General features: G+C 39.7%; 2 protein-coding genes and 1 pseudogene across 9 annotated transcripts; 2 read left to right on the forward strand and 1 right to left on the reverse strand.

The window, feature by feature from the left end:
* Window positions 1-2,818: 2,818 nt before the first annotated feature.
* LOC113034798 (peroxiredoxin-like 2A) lies at window positions 2,819-4,883 on the forward strand (annotated as a pseudogene). Its single transcript, XR_013900975.1, has 6 exons — window positions 2,819-2,976; window positions 3,181-3,350; window positions 3,750-3,841; window positions 3,927-4,067; window positions 4,165-4,329; window positions 4,421-4,883. The product of XR_013900975.1 is annotated as a peroxiredoxin-like 2A (transcript).
* Window positions 4,884-4,906: 23 nt separating this feature from the next.
* On the forward strand, window positions 4,907-11,248 carry LOC113034797 (peroxiredoxin-like 2A). 4 transcript variants are annotated; one of them, XM_080287889.1, is made up of 8 exons: window positions 4,980-5,045; window positions 6,200-6,387; window positions 6,862-7,104; window positions 7,853-8,038; window positions 8,481-8,572; window positions 8,678-8,818; window positions 10,149-10,313; window positions 10,393-11,248. In XM_080287889.1, the coding sequence occupies exons 3-8, from the start codon at window positions 6,909-6,911 to the stop codon at window positions 10,486-10,488; spliced, it is 876 nt and encodes a 291-aa protein (XP_080144015.1). In that variant the 5' UTR covers window positions 4,980-5,045; window positions 6,200-6,387; window positions 6,862-6,908; the 3' UTR covers window positions 10,489-11,248. The 4 variants fall into 4 exon arrangements, with proteins under 4 accessions (XP_026045627.1, XP_026045625.1, XP_080144015.1 ...); XM_026189840.2 differs by lacking the exon at window positions 6,200-6,387 and having other exon boundaries at window positions 4,931-5,045; XM_026189842.2 differs by lacking the exons at window positions 6,200-6,387; window positions 6,862-7,104 and having other exon boundaries at window positions 4,907-5,045.
* Window positions 11,249-15,149: 3,901 nt separating this feature from the next.
* On the reverse strand, window positions 15,150-22,682 carry sfxn3 (sideroflexin 3). 4 transcript variants are annotated; one of them, XM_026189836.2, is made up of 12 exons: window positions 22,549-22,631; window positions 22,081-22,235; window positions 20,791-21,008; window positions 18,857-19,027; window positions 17,333-17,431; window positions 16,694-16,769; window positions 16,496-16,581; window positions 16,270-16,397; window positions 15,853-15,902; window positions 15,598-15,647; window positions 15,429-15,476; window positions 15,150-15,339 (listed from the first exon to the last, which is right to left on the reverse strand). In XM_026189836.2, the coding sequence occupies exons 3-12, from the start codon at window positions 20,952-20,954 to the stop codon at window positions 15,243-15,245; spliced, it is 969 nt and encodes a 322-aa protein (XP_026045621.1). In that variant the 5' UTR covers window positions 20,955-21,008; window positions 22,081-22,235; window positions 22,549-22,631; the 3' UTR covers window positions 15,150-15,242. The 4 variants fall into 4 exon arrangements, with proteins under 4 accessions (XP_026045621.1, XP_026045620.1, XP_026045622.1 ...); XM_026189835.2 differs by lacking the exon at window positions 22,081-22,235 and having other exon boundaries at window positions 22,549-22,682; XM_026189837.2 differs by lacking the exons at window positions 22,081-22,235; window positions 22,549-22,631 and adding an exon at window positions 22,386-22,408.
* Window positions 22,683-23,360: the final 678 nt, after the last annotated feature.

Consider the following 23,360-nt stretch of genomic DNA (forward strand, 5'->3'; position numbering starts at 1 on the left):
AGCCTGTCGGAAAATGAAAAGCACAAAAGATAGTAGACTTATGAACTTTGTATTTCTACAAGGGAGCTTTCCAGTGTATTTAAACCTTCACGTATTTTGAACATTAATTACCAAGTTCCATTTCTTTTTAATCGTCATTTAAGCTGCAATATTTCCCAATGTTGCCCCTCCAATCCGAAAGCACTTTGACAAGATCAAGCCACGTGACAGTGTAACCTCCTCCTGTTTGATTGGCTACCTGAAAGTGTGTCTTTTAAAGCCGGGTCATGGTTTCTGGGTCACCTCGGGGCTTGAGGGTCAGTCAGACTCAAACTTGACAGAACAAGATATGTTAAGCGAACCCCGAGGGCCTCAGAGGGAGTGGGTGTTAACACCTGTTTGTCTTTCCTCAGGTTCAAGGACATGCAGTTTACCTCTGCAGCTCACCTCTCCACAACCTGAGCTCATCTAGTCACCAACCAGTTTCATCTGGATGGCAGTGAGAGCAGGCAGGAAAAGTCGGATCTCTCCTGGCTTGGACTTTTATTGCACAGTTGAGAGATTGCAGAGGGTTTAGTGTGTGCCCTACAACTTGTTATATAAGCAGCAGCAGTCAGTAAACAGCAGATAATGCATACAGTTTGTCACCAGATTTAATTTACTATATGCTCAGATACATAGTGATTTCTTATCAAAAGTTTGTGGTTTTGCAGACTTTTACTACCTACTGGCTTGTTGTTTGTAGTCATCTGAATTATTGGCTTGAAAATCCTTTCATATCAAAAATATGATTATTACAATTTGCTCACAATTTTAACAAATAAAGAAAGCAAATCTATCTCCACCATCAAGGTACCAGGCACAGATTACAATTGCTATCATTCTCACTCTCCTTCTTTAACTACAGATTTAGCTCGCTGATTGGCTTCACGAGTGCAATAAGAACGTAACATGTCAACCAATGCAAATGAGCAACAACACCACACAGGAGGTGGGGCGCAGTTCTTCAGCTTTGATTGGCTGTCTGTCCCACACACTCCCAGCAGCACTAGTCCCACACAACAGTGTTCTACATTTGTTTATATGTTTGCATTTGTGTGTTAGTGTGACGGGAACACCAGCAGGGAAACAAAGCCAAGACGTCACTTGAACCTCACAGATGAGTTTTACACACTGGTTAAAGCACATTAAATCATCACAAATGGATGAGTTTTTTCTAATATAAACGAAAACAAAAACAGGTCATCTGTTACGTTACCAAGTAAACGACCTATAATCATTTACAGCAACAAAAAGACGCCTCTGGGCAGATTAACCCAGCACATGGCTGAGCCAGAGGGAGTGCAGCAGCTGGGCTGGTGGAGAGTCACCCTGCCCTATCTGTACTCCAGCCCATTTGGGACTCTCAGCACATTCCTCTGTGAAGCTGACACCAATGAGTGAAATATTACCCTCAATACCACTCTAGCAATCCACTTTCCACATAGAAATCATGGAGCAAGGCATGATATTCGTTTGACTTGCCTCTGTGTAATTAAATCTTTCCTCAGTATCTTCTATCTTCAGTCCTTTGGCTTGTTGAAAAAGAGTACTACCACCAGTTTTTCTAACATTAATAGCAATGCCCTCAATATCAGGAAATATCCACCTGCAAAACCACTACATTAAAACGATTATTTATTTACTGGCCCACTCTATTTTACTGCATTATTAGGTAATAAAGTAGTAAATTGCAATGTCATTGTAATGGGAATGCTGATTTTAAGCATATATCAGTTGTTTTATTGCTACAGATAGGGACAAGCAGAAAAGGATACAAGGTTAGAAATAAACTAATGGGCAGCATTTAGCTTTTCAAGAAAAATTAGTTTACAAAAAAATAAGTCAAAATCAAGGTCAAATGTGAGAATTTGACTGATTTTGCATTTTAAATAGATTAAAATTTGTAATTTCATTAATCTGATTTAGGGAAAACAACAACCATTATGCTCATGATACTCAAATATATCTGACACTGAAACCAGACACCAACTCCTTAACCTGTAGTTTATCTGAGGTTAAATCTGGGCTTTCACAAAATTTCCAATTTAACAAAAATAAAACAGAAATTTCAGCAGATCATTGCACTCAACGGCAGACAGTTACACTTTGCATTAGTCCTTCACAACAAATCTAAAAAGTACAAAAAAAAAAAAGCTGAACAAAAAAAAATCATCAAATCAGTTCTCAAAGAGAGTGTTTTTCAATAAAAACGTTTAAGTAAAGTTAAAACATTTCTTTTTAACAATGTTTTTCTAACACCCAGAATGAATTAATGAAATTCGTTATATGTGGAACTGAGCAAAACCTGAATATCACAACTGCAGATGGCTCAACATGTCTAATAGACTAATGTGTGGTACACAGAGGCATGTTTAATCAATTCTTGACTTGGCTATAACTGGAAAACTGATTAAAATGTGGGATTGATGAATGAGCAAAACAATAATAAACAATGCTATTTGTATCATGGAAGTCAGCTACTGCAGACTTTGTAATGTCGTTAACCTCCTGCAGGTGTCAGTGTTGGTCTCAGCCGATCACAAGAGATGTCCAGTTACTTTCAGCTTGTTTTGCTGGCAAGTAATGAAGAATCACAGAAAAGTGCAACATCCATAAGCAACCTCTGAGTTCATGTCTAGTTTTATTTATTAATGTTAGCAGCTTAATTGTAATTAGAACAACATAACTCATTAAATAAATATCCAAAAATGCTGTTGCACCACCGAGTCTGCATTGCTGCTTGATAAGCTGTCTGTGCTGCACCATGCTGAACCTGGTACTGAGAATTCAGCTCATCGTAATCCCTGTTTAACAGCAGATTTTGAGGAATTCCTTGCATGTTTTCTTCATATGAGTAAGGATTTGACTGTGATTGGGCTGATCTGAGGGTTGAGAGATTACCAGGCTGCTTGAAAACATAAGATTTCTCCACATTTCTCCGTGCAGCACAGCCTGGTAAGAGTTACTTTACAGATTCTAGTTCAGTTAAGTGCTTATACATTATTAATGACACTATTTTATGTTGTTTAGTTTGGTGACATTCAGAGGGACTGTCCCATGAAAAGACTTTGAGATCATCTTGATTCCCAGCTTGCATGAGCGTGCAATAAAGACGGAAACATATCTGAAAGTTAATCTTTGTGCTTGCTTTCTGTGCAGGTCTTCATAGAGCCAGTTTAGGACCATGGTGACTGTTACCACTGTCCTGAAGGCAGTGAGTCTGTTTGTTGCAGAGGTCATAAGCTCCATTACAGACTGGTTCCAGACCAAACCAGTCTGGGCCGACCTAAAAATATTGGAGGACACAGAGCTGAAGACAACTGGAGGGGGTAAGTCAAAGAACAGTATTAAAATTATAACAACTTAGAGATCTGAACATTTGAAATTCAAATTGTATTTTTTATTTGTGGTGGGAAAAAGTATATATATATATGTGTGTGTGTGTGTGTGTGTGTGTGTGTGTGTGTGTGTGTGTGTGTGTGTGTGTGTGTGTGTGTATTAACACAGGAACTTGTCTGCAAGACTGATAAACGGAGAGAGTAATTAAATTATGTGAAAAATTGTAAATTTGTAAAATTATCCAACACCATTCAAACTTTCATTAACATTTAGAGGAGAGAAGATTTTTAAGACACATAAATATGGTTCATTTTAAGGATGTGAGTTCTCTTTCTTTAAGGGAAACTCAGTGGCATTTAGATTCAGAAATGCTCTGCTGTCTCTTTTAGTCCATGAGAGACACAAGGCCAAAACCCTGTGGGAGAAGACTGGAGCTGTAGTCATGGTCGTACGCCGACCCGGATGATTACTGTGCAGAGAGGTATGAAGTGAGATACCCATGTGTGTAAAAAGAACTGCTTATCTTTCACTCATGCTTTTGATTCTTTCTTTCCTTGTCCCTCTAGGAGGCTGCTGAGCTGTCCTCTCTGAACTCCCAGCTGCAGGACCTTGAAGTTCCCCTCATTGCGGTGGTGAAAGAAAACCTCGGCAAGGAGCTGGACTGCTTCAAGAAATACTTTTTGGGGAAAGTCTACGTGGATCAGAAGGTCTTATGTTGCTCCTCTATGCAATGTTTTGGGATATTCAAAGAAAAAAGGAAGGTTTCATAATTAAAGCCAATAAGCTTTATATTCACTCTCACAGAAAAACTTCTATGGCCCACAAGTGAGGTGGATGTGTCTCTCCATGTTTCTGCGCATCGGTGTGTGGAGGAACATCTGGAGGGCCTACAGGAGGGGCTTCTGGGGAAACCTAAGAGGTGAAGGACTAGTGCTGGGAGGAGTCTTTGTCATTGGGCCAGGAGATCAGGTAGAGCACAAGTGAAGTTTGAAAAAATACCTTATCGCAAGTGTATCTGGATATTTTCATTGGTTATGATTGATTATATTTCTTCTCCCAGGGTATTCTACTGGAGCACCGGGAGAAGGAATTTGGGGATAAAGTGAATATGCTGGCAGTGCTCAGAGCAGCCCGCAAAATGCGAGAAGACATGAAAGGATAGATGCCAGAATTATTATTAGCTTGTGTGATAGTGATAGATAACATGTTCCTAAAAGCATGTCCTCTAGCAAATAAGAATGAACAAGCTGAGATGTCATGCGATGTGGTTAAAATGTGACACTTTAAATGTGTAATGACTCAATGTCTGGTTATATGAGCTCGACTGTGTAATGATGTTTTGTGTGTTTTTAATGATGGGTTGTTTCTAAACTAATAAAGACAGAACAGCTCTGATCCCAAAGCGCACAAAACCAACACCTTAATCTGGGCCTAATATGATGAAAATTTAATGTAAACTGCATCCCTAGTAGTTAACAATAAAACGATACATCAGCGATGCTCATAGAGAGCCCGCACATTTACCTGTTTCTCAGTCTTGCTTTGACTTTTCTCAATTACGTCAAACGATATTAAATCTTGCTCGATTAGTTTCCCCTGCGCTTAGAATCGGTTAGTACGCCTGCGCAAAAGTCCGAAGACAAGCCGTTTAGTGAGAGGCGTTACTGGTGGCTAAATTGATTTTGGTAAGTGTGTATTTTTTGAAAAACTACTTCATTATCTTTGTCACGGTGACATTTTCGGAGCAAGCACGGATGCATTGGCAGGCACGGCTGGCTCAGGTTGCAGACTCGGTATTCATTTTAGATGCTAATTTACGGGAGACGGTTTATCTATGAGGCGGCGACGCTGTGATAAACCACAGTAACTTCTCTGGACTTTGACAGTATCTTTCACGCAGTTGCAATCGTCCAGATAATCACACCTTTTCATTTACAGTTTTGAAGTTTGGTCTGCCTGGGCAGTTGTCATCGTAAACAAACATCTTACACAATTACCAGTATCAAGGTCATTATTTGTATCGTGTGATCTGTGGGCGACTGTTAGTTAGTTTTTGCCATCTCATCATCTGATTCACATGTATGCTAAATGTCAAAGGTAGAGGAACTATTAATGCGTTGACACATGGGTTTTTGAGACCTCTACATCATCAGTGTAATGGTTTTATTTTTCTTTTCTACGGTGGCCCTGAGAGGCCAAACGTACTGCAACTTAAAAAAACCCACCAGCAATAAGAATTTTTTTTAATTTTTTTTTTATTGAAAGAGTAGACAATACTAATGCCATACATCTACTCATAGCTGCTTTATACAAATCAGCTCATAATTACATTGAGTTATCAATTGTGATAATGAGTGACACGCTAGTTCTCCAGGTAAAAGTCACAGATTGAGCCACGAAAAGCTTATGAATACTTTAACACAAGTAAAAATAAAATAAAAAAGTTATTTTAATGTCGTAGCAGGTTACTTTTTTACTGTAGCTGTCAAATATTTTATTCAAACATCTACTTTAGAAAAAGTATAAAGTTGCACGGTATTCTCATCGACATGCACTTGAGGTGTAAATGAGTTAAAGGACTCACTCTACAGCAAGATGACAGATGAAAGAAGTGAAAAGCAAAGCAAAAAAACGTTCAAATAAAGTGTAGATAAATCAACTAATTTACTTTATACCACAGGGTTTGTTGCGCTATCACCAGTGAAGCATTTTATTTTTTAGGAAACTTGTAATTTACTGGTCGTGCTCATTGTTTACATGTTTTGTGGAAGACTAGATTCTGATCAGCAGTCAGTGTTGACAGCTTTTTTTTTTCTTTTTTTCACTTCTGGCTCTGCAGATGTAGAAAGTCAGACTCTTGTGTGCGTTGCACAGATGATTGGCTGCTGCGGTTATATTTTTTTGGTTCTTCATTTTCTGAGTAATAAGGAGTCAGAACTCAAATGCTTTTGGGTGATTGAGTTTTAAACCGGATGGGCTGAACCACAGGAGGGGACGCATTCACTCATTCTTTGGCAATGGAGACAAGTTAGTATTTTCTGATCTTACTTTAAAGTTGACTATATAGAAAAGCCAGATTTGTCTCCCTCTGTGTAGCATGCTGTAAACTGGCAACAGTGTTTTGGTTTTCAGTGTAATTTCTGTCTTTATTGCTACCCAGAAGAGAACTTAAGGGGCAAAAGTAGGAACTTGAAAAATAGTTACACAGTAGACTTTGTAAGGAAGATCAAACATTTTGTACGTTATGCTTTTGTTACATTTGATTGCACCGTCTGCAGTGTGAGCGTAACTGAAGCCTGGCGAACTTGTTTAACAGGTGGTAAAACCTGATAATTGGATCACAATGAAAGCAAAAGTTTGAAATTCTTTTCCTTTAAACTTGTCAAGTCGATCCTTGACTTTAGCTTTTGATAAAGGTGGATTATGCTGTTGTTTGTTTATGGCATTGCACTGCACTATGCTTTAACCTGCTTAGAAACGACTTCTGTTTCTGTCTTCCAGCGAAATCTTAAGAGTGTGTGTAGTCAGATCATCAGACTTTATCCACCATGCTGGCTCTGTCCAGATGTTCCACAGCTTTGAGCTGGAGGCTTGCCCTCCGCTGTTCTGCCCTCTCCGTGAGGGGCTCTAACCCAGGCAGCCAGCCCTCCACCACAGCCAGGCCTCAGTTTCTAAGGACCCAGGCTGCCCCGTTTCACCAAAGTAAAGCCAAAGCCAGTCCAGACCCAAACAAGATCCTTTCAGGCAAGGACACATTTGACTGCTCCCTACACAGTTAGCCAATCTCTGTCACAGCCCAGACTTCAGGTTTATTCACCTGTGCATGGTGACTCTTTTTTTTTTTTCTTTCTTCCCACTTACCGTACACTGGAATGACTCCAGGTTGAAATGTTACAAAAACAAACAAGTTAAACGAGTCATTTAATAATTCAATTAACGTCAGATTGGAGTCCCATACGCACAGTTTACCAACCCTTCGGCAGTTAATCGATAAACCAGTTCTCAGAAAATAAAATTACAAAAAAAACCTAAAACAAACCATATTTAAAGATTTTCAGTTCTGGGAAATGGTGATAGATTATGTTTTAAATAATTAAAACAATAAAATAAGTAGTTGCAGCCTGATGTTATGCTACGATATTTTCTAAAAGACACTGTCAACAAAAAACAAACTCTGCGGTTAGCTGTGCTTTATCGAGAAGCACATTTGCTCTAGTCGAAATTTGCCTGCAGATCTTTGTGTGTGAGGAATTTAATCGCATGGGTGAGTTTTAGATAAGAGTACAGTGGCAAAAACAAACGCACACTCACAGACTACAGTCTGCACCAGATTCAAATAAAATGGGCATGCTGAGCCTTGTTGAGATGCAATCTCAGTTGAGATGTGATGTCTGCACTAGCACTGTGAAATATTGTTCTAATAAAGAACAGTTAATGTCCCTTATGCTTATGTTTCTTCTTCTCAACATGCTTTTGCTTTTTTGTGTTGCAGTTTTGTCCTCTGCTTCTGGGCTGGAGGGCGAGCTCTTTGGAATGGGGATGTGGGCTGTGGGTCTGGGTGCCGTCGGAGCTGCGCTAACTGGGATCTTCCTGGCCAACACGGATCTGTGTCTTACTAAAGCTGCCAATGCAACGCTGCAGTACCTTGAAGATGCTGATCTGCACTCCACCACGGGTGGTAAGAAAGCGTTCTGATACGGTACAATATTGGAATGTACCAGACTAACAGCAGATGTAGTTAAGGCTATTAAAAGGAAATATAAAGTTACATAAGCACTAGAATCAGCCACATGTGGTTTCCTTTCCTCGTGCGCGTTTCGACACATTACACATGCAGCGAATGAGGTTTTGTGTAGTATGTAAAGTGAAGCCACTTTCTAGAATTTTCTGGCAGATTAAATCATTGTAAACTTTGGTCAAATTCCTATGCTGAGTATTTAATGAACATCGTGAAAGAGATGCACCATGTGACCGTGAACATTTTGTTGTTTTCTCTATCTTGCAAACTCTGTTAGATTCTTTTAACTGTGGCATTCGTAATCTTTGCGACTTGCGTTTAATCGCTAACGCGTGAGGTCAAAGATTTGATAAGAAATAGTTCAATGTGGGTTTGTCTGCAGATGAGAAGGTCATCAAAGCAAAGAGCCTGTGGGAGACGAATGGGGCTGTGGTCATGGCTGTAAGAAGACCTGGATGATTTTTGTGCAGAGAGGTGACGCCAAAAGTCTCTGTGAATGAACATTGTCTGTTTCCACTCAACTATAAGTGCATGTGATGAGATTGATTTTCTCTTTTTGGTATTTTTGTCTTGCTGCAGGAGGCCTCTGCGCTGTCCTCTCTGAAGCCCCAGCTGGAAGAGCTCGGGGTCCCTCTGGTTGCTGTTGTGAAAGAGGACATCGGCACAGAGATCCGGGACTTCAGACCGCACTTCGCTGGGGACATCTATATTGATGAACAGGTTAGCAGCTGTAGATAACAAGTGGGCATGCTCAGAAAAATTGTGAGAATAATCTGAGAGTTCCTGGCTGAACTGAAAAACCTCTAGCATAGATTTCCGGTTTAGGCTTCAGCAGGAAATCACCATCGTAGCTACCTCGTAACTGAAACCGTATGGTGTACTGAAATGCATGTCGAGTCCTCCTGTGCATTTCAGGTGACTTTTTTGAATTTAATATATGAAAGAATAATAATAACTGCCATATCATCCAAAAAAAGTAATCATAGCATCAATATAAACACTCACAAATGTCACATTGCTGCAGGGTGATTGCTGAAATGATCGGAATTTAAATGAAGGAATGTACAAAGAAATGGGAAAACTTGAAGGACAAATATGTTTACCCCCGAGGAAAAAAAACAAATCAAAAAACCAACTGACCACAACAAAGAGTGAAGACGCAGGAGTGGAAAAAGTCGTCGCATCTTTTTGTTTTTATTGGCCGACACCGCATATGAAACAGGACACGGTCACACTGGCACGCAATGAACCAGAAAAAGCTTAAACGCTGGCAACAACGTTGGCCACTCACTTCACTTACATTGTAGGTTCTGCAGAGATTCACTGCAAACGTCTAAATCAACATGCTCATAGTCGTTATGATCACTTGGTTATGTTTATTTGCCATGATGGTAACATGAGTACTGTTATCTGTCAGTTATTAATGCTGATAAATTGTTTGGCTTTTAAATATTTACACCCACAACAGCAGGGGAGGCCTGTTTGAAAGGAAGGTAATCGTTCATGTGAAAGGCTGAATTCATCGCCGCTGAACTCTTTGGAGTTTTTTTTCTCAGCGATATCTTTTTCATTCTCGGCACGAGTGCGTCTCTAATGGTATCCACCACACACATTATCCACGCACGATCTAATCTGTCGCGTTTCATTAGCTCGCTGCTATTAAGCTTTTCAAGCATATATCTCCTCTTTGTCTTTCTGACATTGCCTCTGCTGCTTAAAAAGCTCTTAAATGCCCTCCTCCTTCCTCCTAATGGTTTTTCTAATGGGAGCTCTGTGAATAAATTAATCCTGACCAGCATCTTGTCTTAACTGCAAGGGGCCGTTTTACCGAATGTCCTGACAGAACCACAGTTACAAGTACCCCTGTCTTTTGTATGATCTTTAATCTCAAATCAAGCAGCAGTGCAGGGATTGCTTGTTGACAGTAAGAGTGTTGGGTCATGAGAACGCAGTGATAAATCAGTTTTAGAGTAGCAGTCAAATAATGCTACTGTAATTGCTGTACGCTGTGTATAAATGAGGCGGACTGAAACTAAAATGTGCATTGCAGAAACGTTTTTATGGCCCGGTGCAGAGAAGGATGGGAGGCCTGGGGTTCATTCGCCTGGGAGTGTGGCAGAACTTCAGGCGAGCCTGGAGGTCTGGGTACCAGGGCAACATGAATGGAGAGGGGTTTGTCCTCGGAGGGGTGTTTGTCATCGGACCAGCAGAACAGGTAGCTTCCACAGATTTGGCTCAGTGATGCTTCACAAAATTCGTCTCTATTTTTAAGCACATGTTTTGTTTTTTGGCAGGGCATCCTCCTGGAACACCGCGAGAAGGAGTTTGGCGATAAGGTGGACACGGCCGATGTTCTAGAGGCCGTTAAAAAAATTGTACCAGTGAAATAATTTTCGTAGCATGCTTTTATTAGATCACAACTTGAATAGCAAATTGAATATTTTTAACCTCATGCAGAGTTTCAGTCAAAATCGAATATAATTATTATTTCAGTAACGTTCTGGTATTTATGAAGTCCGTGTTGTTTAATATCATAAGATGCCGCTGACTTTTGCACATGTAATTTGCTGTTGGTTATGAAAATCAAGCCACCTACAAGCTAGATTCTTGACACGGGTATGAAAATGTTAGGGAATTAAAGGCATCACTTCCTTTTAGGTGCAGCAGCCATTTATTTAAGGTCACTTGAAAATCAGATGCTTTAATCTAATGGCTGAATTTTATATCTGAATATAACTGTGAAACATTTGAAATGTTGACTCTGTGTAAAAGCTTAATTTGCTTCTACTGGTCAAGCTCTCAAACACTCCTTTGACATAACAAGAGCGTGCGGTCTGTGTGTGATAATGACAACTTCACTCTAAACTCTTGGTCGAGGGGAGCAAGTTTGATGCCTAAACACACACACACTGCTGCTGTCGTCATGTTGAGGACTGTTTGTGGTGCAGGCGTTGCTCGCTTTTGTATGACTGTGCGTATGAGAGAGAATTTTATGCATCTGCACATTTGCATACCAGCTGCAGAACAGTGAATAAAGAAGACCTCATCCAATATCTGTGCTTTTCTTTTTCTTTAAATGTAATTTGTATATTGGTTAAAACTTGGTCTAATAAAACAACTTACACAGCTCTTATGAGAGTTTTCAGAGAACTTTAGTATTTTTTTGAGTTTTGAACATTTAAAACTTTATCCTTGAAAGCACAACAACAAAAACAAACCAAAAGAATTCCTCTGCATGAGTCTGGTTTTATTATGTTCTATCATTTCACCTTTAGACACAAAAAATACTCTTGTCAGGAACCTTGGTATTATTAATTACATCAGTAAGGTCACCAGAACGGCTCTCTCCCTCTTGCAAGTATATCAAAGGTTAGAAAATTCTTATCTCAAATTTGCACCGAGAAACTGGTCCATGCTTTATTAAGCAGGTTATATTGTAATGGTCCATTTGCGGGACTCTCCATCAGTATGATGACTTCAACTGTTTCAAAATGCAACAGCCAAGATCCCTACAGGTACATGAAAATCTAACCATATTACCCCATTGAAGTGATAGCAGGATGAACCCATGTAATTTGGCAGGTTATTTTAACCATGTCTACATGATGAAATGCACTGAGCGATCAAAGATTTACATTAAACAGCAGTTGAATGGTGTACTTAATAAAGTGGCCAGTGTGTATAAATTCGAGGCAAAGTCCTTTACATATAGGAGCTACCACAAGGACAATTTACACACACACACTTGTGTATCTATAGCTCTCTATATGAAGCAGTAGTAATGCAGAGGAGCTTTTTACCACTAGGTAAGGCAAGCAACTGCTTGGGCCCCCAGGTCAGTGGGGTGGGACCCAGAGGGCTGCCAAACTTTAAGTTACAGCAGTGGCAAAGTCAGCAGGGACACAGGGAGAGACGTGATCACATTTACTTTGTTTTCTCTTATATTCATCAGTTAACTCATCTAACAGCAGCCTAATTCGTCCTGCTCTGCTGACTGTGACGTGACCATGTCATAGAGTGTGAAATTTCTTTGTTTGACGGTGTCAGATTAAAGTTGTGAATGTTCCAACCACCAAAATTCAGTGGTTTTTAAGTTAGGTTAAATGTTTACGCTCATATCTGAACTGTTCTGCTGAAATATTCACTTATATGGTGATAATAACCCGTGTTAAATATTACTGCATGAAACAAGCATGCTTGGGCATTGATGTTACACATTTTATTCTATTGCTCAGATTAAAATACGTCTCACGTCCAGGAAATATACATTTCAAAACAATACAAACAGAGGGAGAAAACACAATACTTATAAGTCTACATGTATGTGAGTTGTATGTATATAAAATAACCAAAACATTCATGGAGTGTAGCATGACATGACTTTTCCATGCATGCCTTCAGTATGCAAAGTTGTAAAACACTGAAAGAACTCTGTGATCTAAAATGTTACTGTCAATAAAATCAATGGCAAAAAAATGAATTCCAAACATAAAGTGTGTGTTGGACTTTCTTTACATTTTCAAACTTGTAGCTTTGTATTCAAGACAATGGATTTGGTGGAGAGGACCACTTGTGTTAAAATACACAAAAAACAAACTGTTTTTGCACAAGTATGGCAAAAGGTCCATTTGCTAAAGCTGAAACAAAAACTTTTAAAAAGCTACACACTTCCTCAGTCCTTTACCCGTTTCATCTTTGGCTGGCTCTACAGGTGTGACATGATACGGTGGTAAAACACAGTCACAAGCTGGGACGATGAAAGTTTCCAAACGTGTCTGAATGCCGACTCAAACCCCTCAGTTTTGTTCTTAAACGTTTGTGCACCAAAACGCGAGTAGAAAAGGAGAAAGATGGGAACAAAGCAACTTGGTTACGAGCAACGAAAGCTAGCAGACCACAAATGATTAAAAATTAGCAGACGCGAAGCCACGATTCAATCAGCATTATCCAGCATGATGAAGACTCACAATCATCAATGCACACTTGTAAAAGCTCCTTTAAAACAGCAACACAAATCCAGTTAACTCCTACAGCAGCACAGCAAACACATCACACAGTAGCTGCTGTCAGCATCGTAGCAAAAATGTCTTCAGTGGGCACTGCAAACATTTCTACATATAGACTATAGTAGTGATGCTAAGTGTGAAACACTGTCCTGCAGTGCATGTGATCCCACGTTGGTGTCCAATTCAAGCAGGGGACTCAAACAGAAGCCTTCTGTTCACATGGATGAGATGAAAGGGAGTGAAGTGTTCATATGAAAACCCAATTTCTCTCCAAAACAACAGAGCCAATAGTTAAAAAACAAAACAAAACAAAAAACCCCCAAAACACTACGTCCACTTTCATTTAAGTTTCAAGTAGCAACACTCTCCTAATGTTTGGTGAATAAAGCTACTGACTGTTGGAATCGCACATTAACACAATCACTGTGCATTTGTATCTGTACAAAAAGTCCATTCACAAAAATGCAAATGCTGTGCGGTTACTACAGTCCCTTAACGCCCAACATCTGTCCACAACTACATCGAAGTGTCTTAATGGAGATGAATTTTGGTGATCTATACAATCTTACTGTGGTCACATTTTTAACCAACATACACAAAACATCACTTTATACTAACACTGAATCCGAGCTGGTAATTTGCAACAGTGATAAATCAAACTATAGGAACACTCCTTTAATCTGAGAACTGATTGGTCTTGAAGCAGGAGAAGCTCCTAGTCATTTGCAATAAGTTACACTATGTACCAAGAGAAGAGGACATTGTTTCCAAGTGCATATGTGGGGCCATCTGATGCATTCACTAACAGAGGCATACATTTTAATTAAAATCTCTAAAATCCCTCAAAAATGTGCTTCGTAGCTTCTACATTATATGTGCTTTGTACATAAATATATCCAAGAAAAATATAATTATTTTTACACCACTAAGACACCATCACCACTATCTAACCACACTGGAGACACTGCGTTTGGAGAGCTTGGTCAACAATGTGAATGACTGTTGATCAAAGATGCTCAAACTCGGCCGAGCTGTCCACATTAACAAAGCAGCTACAAACACTGTGCACACACAGCTACCATGACCTATAACCAGGAGTTTACTATTTTGACCTATTACACAACATTTATTACTGTCCTTTGGTTCAACAGGACATCAGTGGCTCTCGCGCTTTTGACAATCTGGCTGTTTTGATGTCTCCCAGCCCACTTCAGGTCAGGTGCAAACACTAAAAAAAACCCCTCCTCCAAACTGTGAGTTAGTATTCACATAACAGCAGCAATACCTTTAAGATAATTTAAGATCCTTATCAACGATATCAACAGCATTTCTACTTCCTCATGGACACACAACACACTATCCTCTTTCCACCAGATGCCACTATTTAAAAGCGCCATCACCTTTAAAAAGAAAAAAAAAAAAACCCAGGCTGCCACAGTACATACTTATGCTGATGAGAACCACAGTTTGTAGTGTTGACTGATATAGGATGAGCAATTTGCTATATAAAGATCTTTGCCACCGGTACTGAGCACCTTATTACTTTGACTAAGAATATGAAGGGCATAAGTACACTTAGAGGAGAGTAGACGAGGGTAAGAAGCTGCACTGGGTAACAACAGGCATGGTACAACAAAACAGGAACTTCAACAGGAGTCGGGCTATTTAGAGCGACTTAACATACAGTTTTCTTGGGGCAACTGAGTTGGTGGCCTCAAGCTTTAACAAAACTGTCAGTGCGAAATATATGACACTGGAATATACACTGGAAAAAGTGAGAGCACAAGGCAGAAAAGACCGTTACATTCAGAAGAAGTTACACACATGAGTCTTCATTTTAACTGAATCAGAAATGAACCTGAATGCAACGCAAGATATTGGCGGGTTGAGGACAAATCAGTAACTTCATGAATAGCCATCCAAAAGTTCAGCTGTGACCAGCGGAAGACAAAAAGCACACCACAAAACAATAAACTGTAAATTGATGGTGCTCTTCTCTCAAGAGAAAAGAAAAAGAGCCTTAACAAAAAAAAAAAAACAACAACCCCTGCAAATATATTTTATTTCACCCTTCCAACTGAATCCAGAGCACTGTGTGTGTGTGTCTCAACATATGCATGGAAATGTGCTTGCTGCTCCTACAGGCCTTTGTTGAAGTAGACTGTGGTGATGTGAGGACTGGTCTTTCGTATCCTTTCTTGCAGATCTTCTTCCAGCCCGCTAACACTCATAGAGCTACAAAGAGATGGTCCAGCATCATTAAAAGGCAGCTAAGTTAAACAACTCTAGATATAGACTGAATGAGTGAAAGTGGCTACTGGTACCTTTTCTGAGGGAATAGGGCGCAGCACAGAGGAGTTGCAAACACCAGGCTGAAATCATGAGATGAAAACAGGAATGTTTCAGATGTTGTTGCAGGTACTTTCTAGGTGAAGTTAAAAATATCATTTGATAAAAGGATACTCTCACTGATAACAAGTCTACTTTACTCACCACAAACCGACTAGTCCCACCTGGACTGGAGCGTTAAGAATTGGGAACCGCTGCAGAGAAAACAGATAAAAATCAGGGACACATACATATCAGATGAGTTTGTCTGTACAGAGCATCCACAGACACAAGCATTCAATGTATGTGCAACATGTGGAATGCGGTGCGACTCTTTAACCTCATAAAATACCAGCATGTCTGGTAAATCCACTCAGTAGAAACAAAACAGTACAGCAAACACGGATGCAATTCGCTTACCTTCATGAAAGCTCTCTTCTCCAGAGCATTCATTATGACAGGAGGAATGGCTGTGAACAGAACAACAAGTCAGGTGGGGGTTTCTGCTTCAATAGCAAAACAGGAAACTGTTAGTAAGGCTCAGAATGTGTGAGGTGAAGATACATTTTCTAATATATTTTTGGTGAGTGACGATCATAAAGTCAACATATATTCTCTTAACTTTGTGTTTGCTGTCTAGCGGCTCTTGAGATAAATATCTGGGTCATAGGCTGTTAAATGATGAACACTATACAGAACAGGCAGAAAAACGGGGAACCTAACCAGCCAGAAAACTCCATAAAGCAGAGAGGAGCTGCAGTTTCAGCTGATACTTCTTTGCAGATTGTCACTAATGCATGCAAGGTAATGACCAAGCAGAGAAAATGTCGACGTTACCCATTGCAGGCATCGCCATCCCAATCCTCGACACCACCACCTGCACGATGGCTTGTCTGGCAGCATTTGGAGACTCTCCTAACCGGTTTCCATTCTCATCAGTTACAGGGATACCGTACTTTAACTCCCTGATAGTGGGGAAAAACAAACATCATGTAAAGCTGTCATACCAGCTGTTAAAATATTAATCAGTGGCCTATTATAGTTAATACTTTAGTGACCTCACCTCTGCCTCATAAAGGGAATGTTGATACAGTTAGCAGCAGCAACAGCAGCAAAAGGGACAAACCGGCTGATGATTGGAGGGAGACGCTGCAAAGACAACAAAATTAAGCAATCAGGATCACATCTCAGAGCAGGTCATGTGTGTTTGTTTTATCTTCGGTTTACTTCATGTTTGTTGCACTTGAAACAAACGTATTACCGTAGCTAGAGACTTGAGTCCCAGTGCAGTGACTACGGCTCCAGTTGTTGCACTGACGTAGGCTGCACCGAGCTGGCTGCAAGAACAAAATTATCACAGGTCACACACTGAGAACCCACATCCCCTTTCAGCATTTTCATAAGTGAAATAGAGCCAATTATGCATCACCACATGAAGACAGCAGCTCAGAGTCTACAAATGAAGCTAAGGTGAATCAATGCAAAGTTTAAGTGGACCAAGAAATGTGTGAAGTCATGTATGAATATTTAAGAATGAACGAGAACATCCTCGCAAATAATTGCAAAACAGAACATTACAATATGTGTTTCACTGACTGCATGCTTGATCCATAAATATGCATTCGCATGTTGCTGTTCTTCATAAATGCATGCATTCAATGCATTTTTGCAGCGTCTGGAAGGGGCAATTTATTGCAAATATGCTGACCTGTTGTCAACAAGGAGCACGTAATCTAAGTCAGCATGAGATCACTGTGACACTGCCGAACATGCTTAACAGTGGAACGTAATACCGCTGTGAGGGAGAGGACAGCCGCTCCCACAGCCTCCTCACAGAGACTAGTTTAGACGTGGGACAGGAATGATCAAGAGAGGAAGGGAAATGAGAAGTCCTCCATACTTCACGGTGATGGGTGCGTCTCCACTGCGGTTGGTGTAGTTGACGACGGCGTTAAAGGACTGGTTAACCCACTGCCAAAACACCACTGCTGGAGTAGTCCTGCAAAAAACATGAAGGAACAGCGACAGTGTGTTTGAGGAAGTGAGATTTCACGCTGCGTGTTCGGTGCCGTTTGCGCTGTGGCAAAGAAGTGACACTACTTGAGAAAGTAGCTGCTAGCGACAAACACTTAAAAAAAAATAAAAAAAAAGAGGATGCAAGCAAAACTACTAAGTAACCTACAGATGCATTTAGTCATAACTGCATACAGATAACTTTGTGTGGACCCTCATTTCACACTAGTGTTCCCAGCAGATAACATCTTCATATAAAATCAATCAGCCCATAGTCAAGTTTGAATTAAATTCACATGCAAAAGATACAGATCATCTTGATAGGGTATGTGTCACAATTTTATTCATGTGATCTAAAAACCAAATGGTCCTTTAGCACAGTTTACAGGCCTCCAGAAATATATGCTGAATTTCAACTTTAACTTAAATCACCTAAAATATTCATATTGGTATTAAGAAACCCCCCAAAGCACTCGCTCTCTTCTTTACTATACCAATTTTACTATATAAAGCTATAATATATAGACTTTAAAATGTCACCATATGGTGCCCTCAAGTGGTAGGATGCAAAAACAACATTGTGGTTGATGGTAGTGCACGATACATCCAACCTGAACCTGAGTAATAAACATAAACATAATATGACAAAAATGATAGACTTAATTGTTAAATATTAAATTAACAAAAACGTGAAAAAATACTTAAAATAAAATGTGAACTATTAACATAAAATTTTTAAATAAATCAGTTTTTAAAACTATAGCCAATAATCTATTATTTCGTTTCACCATCTATTTCTGTAATTACAAAGAGTATTAAAAGTCATCTCAGCTTTACTTTTTAATCATACTGTGTATAGTTTTATTGCAGATCAAACTGTTTCTCCACACCCATAAACATAAACTACACTCTACACTACACTACTGACACTTTATTCACTTTTAGTCACTTGCAGTTATTTATTCACCTTCGGTCACTTTAATTTTAAAACTGTGTAATTTTAAAACTGTATATACTGTGTATTTATTATTTCACTCCTACTGCCTGTTCCTATTGTCTTTATCTTCAACGTATGCTGCTCGGTTGTTTGTTAATTGCCCCTTGGGGATAAATAAAGTCTTCTGATTCTGAACATGAATTGATCTCAGCTTATTAAATGGTCACAGCATAGCGAGTTATCAGTAGAATTAAGAGCAACATTTTTTATTCTTTAAGAGGATTTTCCCTCTGCACAGGGATTAACATTTCTATTTTTGCTGCTGTATTAAGGCTGACTTTTGGTCACACAGAAACTGTATCAAATTCAGCCTTTCATTTATTAAATATTAGATTTTTCCATTTCTAGATTCTCTTTAGGGAATCATTTTAGAAGCAGATTATAGTGAATTGTGTGTTTAAACCTGAGCTGTACCTGTAGAAGGTGAGCATGCAGCCTGTGATGGACATGTTCATTGGCACCTGAGCAGACATCCGGCCAATCACAAACATCTTCTCCCCTGTGTCGGGGTGGAAGGCAGAGTCATAGATGTATTTGGCTCTCCAGAGCTCATCCTCCGTCAGACCAGGCTTCACGATCCCAGCTCTGAAAAAGTCATAACAGTACAGCGCTACAGTACAGTTTTTGTTACATGTAAAAAAAAATTTTAAAAAACCCGGAGAAAACAAGTCAGCATATAATCTCGTTCAAAGCTCATTCCTATCCATGCCTTACTCAGATCAGACATACTACCCCGCTTCCCAAAAGGTTGGGACATTGTTGTAATATGCAAATAAAAACAGAATGCAATGATTAGCAAATCTCATAAATCGATATTCTATTTACAAAAAACAACATCAACAAAAAACATGTCAAATATTTAAACTGAGAAAATGTACAACTATAAGAAAACTATTAGCTCATTTTGAATTTGATGGAAGTAGTGGGTCTCGTAAAAGTTGGAGTAGGGGCAACAAAAACACTGGAGGAGTTAGTTCTCCAGCTGTTTGGTGTTGCTAGTTTTAACAAATTAGGTTAATTGGTAGCATTTTAGCAACGTGATTGGGTATAAAAAGAGCACCTTAAAGTGATGGGGTTTCTCAGTATCTTTGCCTCACACAGTGCAATATATCTCCATCGCATAGAGTTGATCATGTTGATCCAAGAACTGGGATGTTTTTATCTTCCAGGAGTTGTGTACAGATCCTTGCAATATGGGGGCGTGCATCATCATGCTGCAACATGAGGGGATGGTTTTGGATGAATGGCACAACAATGGGCCTTAGGATCTCGTCGTCTGACCTCGATGAGGACGACGAGCATTTGGATGAACTTCCCTGAGACAGTTTCTGACAATTTGTGCAGAAATTCTTTGGTTATGCAAACCGATTGTTGCTGCAGCTGTCCGGGTGGCTGGTCTCACACGATCATGGAGGATAACATGCTGGATGTGAAGGTCCTGGGCTGGTGTGGTTACACATGGTCTGCGGTTGTGTGGCGGGTTGGATGTACTGCCAAACTCTTTGGCGACAGCTTATGGCAGAGAAATGAACATTAATTTCACAAACAGCTTTGGTAGACATTCTTGCAGTCGGCATGCCAATTGCACACTCCCTCAATATTTATGCTGTCTAATCAGCAGCTTGATATGCCACACCTGTTAGGTGGGATGGATTATCTCGGCAAAGGAAGAAGTGCTCATGAACACAGATTTATGAACAACATTTGAGGAATGGGTCTTTTGTGTATCTAGAAAATGTTTCAGATCTTTGAATTCAGCTCATGGAAAATGGGAGCAAAAACAAAAGTGTTGCATTTATATTTTTGTTCAATGTCTGAAATTGCCAGGTAGCACACCTGGAAATCACCATAAAGATACATACGGGTTTAAGAGCAACGCATGCTCCCATCCACATGACTTCTTTTAACCCTAACCCTTGCATATTTCAGCAAGGCAATGCAAAACCACACACTGCGTATACATACTTAACCTTTCACCAACTGAAAACAGCACGAGATGAAAAATATGACAAATATGACCCCAAAATGTAGAGCAGTTCAAATCCTACGTGAGCCAAGAATAGGACAGCATTCCTCCCCCAAAATCCATAACTAGTCTCCTCAGTTCCCAGAAGAGAGGACTCAACACAATGGTAAACATGGCCCTTTTACAATGTTTTTGAGACATTTTGCTGCCAGTAAATTCAAAATGTGCTAATAATTTTTTTAAAATTGTACACTTTCTCAGTTTAAACATTTGATATGTTTTCTATATCCTATTGTAATTAAAATATGGGTTTTTACACAGTGTCTTTTGGAATAAGGGTTATACATTCCTATTCCCTTCTTTATATCTTGACCTTCTCTACCTGTAGTTCTCCACAGTCACTCTGGCCTCCTCCAGAGTCTCAGAGGACAGCAGGACGTTCCTGGGGTCCGTGACCATGAAGAAGTGCTTGGCGCGGCCCGTGAACGTGCCTTGGTCCCATCTTGGCTCCTTGATGTTTATGTTGCGGGACACCTCTTCTGACATCCTGGCTTCTTCACTCAGAAATTTTGATTAGTGCTCAGGCACAAACGTAAAACACTGCAGAAAACATCAAGTCAGAAGAAAAAAAGAACCGTATGAGTTGGATTAACTAATGCATTTCTCACAGAAAAGACTTGTCAAAACATTTTATAGGCAAGAAAAATAAACCCCAAAAAACAACAAACATGCCCTGAATGTTATTTTAAAATTTTATGCATGCTCAAATATCACAAACAGAGATCAAAGTTTGAAACAACATAACTATGGCGACCTGATTCCTAGCCCTACAAGTGTAATTATTGTAATGAAAAACGCTGGTGGCAGAGATAAGCGCTCATCCGCGTTTCACTAAAAGCTGTGCTGCATTCCAGAGATACATTGTGCTAACGAAACCCTCCACCTTTACTGTACAGGACACCACCCTGTACAATCTTTGTGGAAACAACCCTTCGGGGCATTCGAGTTTTACTGCATTCTTCATCACTCAGTGCTTTCTGAAGCCTAAATAACACTTTCTGTTTGCTGTATTACATTAAAACCACAATAAACTGTTGTTTTGTCCATTTGTGGGTTCCTTATAAGCAGCTCTTCGCTTTCAGTGCAGTCCAAATTAAAATGTGAGCTGTGTCTGTGAGTATAGGATAAAGTAAAATTAAGATGATGTTTTTATCCATTTAATGCCCACACCACACCAAAAAGCCCACAGTCACTTAAAGATCCAAGTTGGACTGTACAATTTCAAATAAAACAATACCTCACTTGTAATACAACTATTGACCTCTTTCAGATCCAACTCTTTATCTCTGTGCTGTTCACGTTATGGCTTTTCACCACAGTGTTAACTGGATAACTTCATCCAGCACTTGGGCCATAATTGAGTAAGAAACTGGGGGGCACAGCAGTGTGGAGACCTTGGTTTTTGTTCTTTCTGGCATGAAGGTCACAACTACCAAATTGATTTAAAAAAAAAAAAAAAAACACCTTAAAGAGCGAGATAACACCTGATAGCGTGGATAAATAGATAACAGAGGAGTTGGCTATTGGTTTGCTCCTTCAAACTATGTGTAAAGTACACGAGCCTCCAATCGCCTCACTAGCGAGACAACCACATGAATGATGTTTGTCATACCGAAATAGCCGATTAAAGAAAACCGCAACAGACACAGTGGCAGATGGGTTTGGGGTTGTCACGACAGGTGCCCCAGTTCCTGTCACCAAGCTGGCTGCTAAATGGCTAGCGAACACGCTAGCAAGGTAGCCGACAGCAGCACTGCAAATCACGAACTGGAGAACAGAAATACCCACTGTTGTTAATAAAACGGAGTTAAATGTAAAAAACACCCCCCCCCCCCCCCAAAAAAAACAAAAAACAAAAAAACATCAAATGTTCGGACAGATGGGAGAACAAACAGATATCTAATGTCATCAAAATACCTGCTAACTAACGTCCCCTAACCAGCTAGTTTACAAGCTAGCAAGCACATTAGCACCTCAGTTAGCGTTGTAAAGACAAATATGGAAATAGAGCGAGCGCTAATTTAATCAGATATGATCATTATTGATCAGTGATGTGAATTCAGCAATCACGGAAACATACCTGCTCTTAACTCCCTGGTTTTTGAAAATGTATGACCTCTCAATATCACAGCACCACCGGGAAGACATATGCTGCCTTCGCGTACTTATTGAAATATAGTAACATAGCATTTTGAAAAAAAGGATGGGTCGGTAAATAATTCGTGGAGCAAGTAACAATCAATAATGTTCTGTCTATGTTCTGTGTTACTCATATGAGGATTCATTACAGATGTCTACAGTGATAAAATAATGGGAATTAAAATGCGTGCCAGACGGTATGTGGACGGTCAAAGACTTCTTCGATTTGTTTGCTCAGTTGCAGTATGATGAATATCTATTCTATTCTATTGTTTTTTATTAAATACAACAGTAGAAAATGTAAAATATAGAATAAATCATTTAAATGTAGTCAAACTGTTCGCATGAAGCTGAGGGTTAAAACAAAAACGAGTTTCTAAGCTGCCCGTTAAGGCAGCGCCGTGCGACGAAACAGGAGGGGCGGTGTTTATGGTGAAAAACTCCTGGGCGTGGGAGGAAGATCACGCAGGATTGGCTAAAAGCTGGCGGGACAGGGGAGGAGTCCACTTCCCAGAAGTCCTTAGTTTATTAAGTGATGGGATTTCCGACTCTTTTTAGAGAACCGGCTCTTTCAGCTCGACTCACTAAAAAGACCCGGGTCTTTCGACTCTTCAGGTTGTTTTGTTGCTTTAATTTATTTATTATTAACAATAATATAAAATTATGCACAAAAGGAATTACTAATGTAAAAAAAGTGGTTTTATTTATATATGTTTATATATAAATATATGCAGTGGCACCTAAAGACAAAAC

Source organism: Astatotilapia calliptera, chromosome 13 (assembly GCF_964374335.1).
Source record: "Astatotilapia calliptera chromosome 13, fAstCal68.1, whole genome shotgun sequence".
Taxonomy (NCBI): domain Eukaryota; kingdom Metazoa; phylum Chordata; class Actinopteri; order Cichliformes; family Cichlidae; genus Astatotilapia; species Astatotilapia calliptera.

Excerpts from the sequence above, each read along its gene's own strand:
- sfxn3 (XM_026189835.2), bottom strand. The coding sequence starts at position 20,954 with ATGTCAGAAGAGGTGTCCCGCAACATAAACATCAAGGAGCCAAGATGG. Across the intron at positions 16,582-16,693 it reads GACTCAAGTCTCTAGCTACG|CGTCTCCCTCCAATCATCAG; the intron begins GTAATACGTTTG and ends TTGTCTTTGCAG. Across the intron at positions 15,477-15,597 it reads GTGGGACTAGTCGGTTTGTG|CCTGGTGTTTGCAACTCCTC; the intron begins GTGAGTAAAGTA and ends TCATGATTTCAG.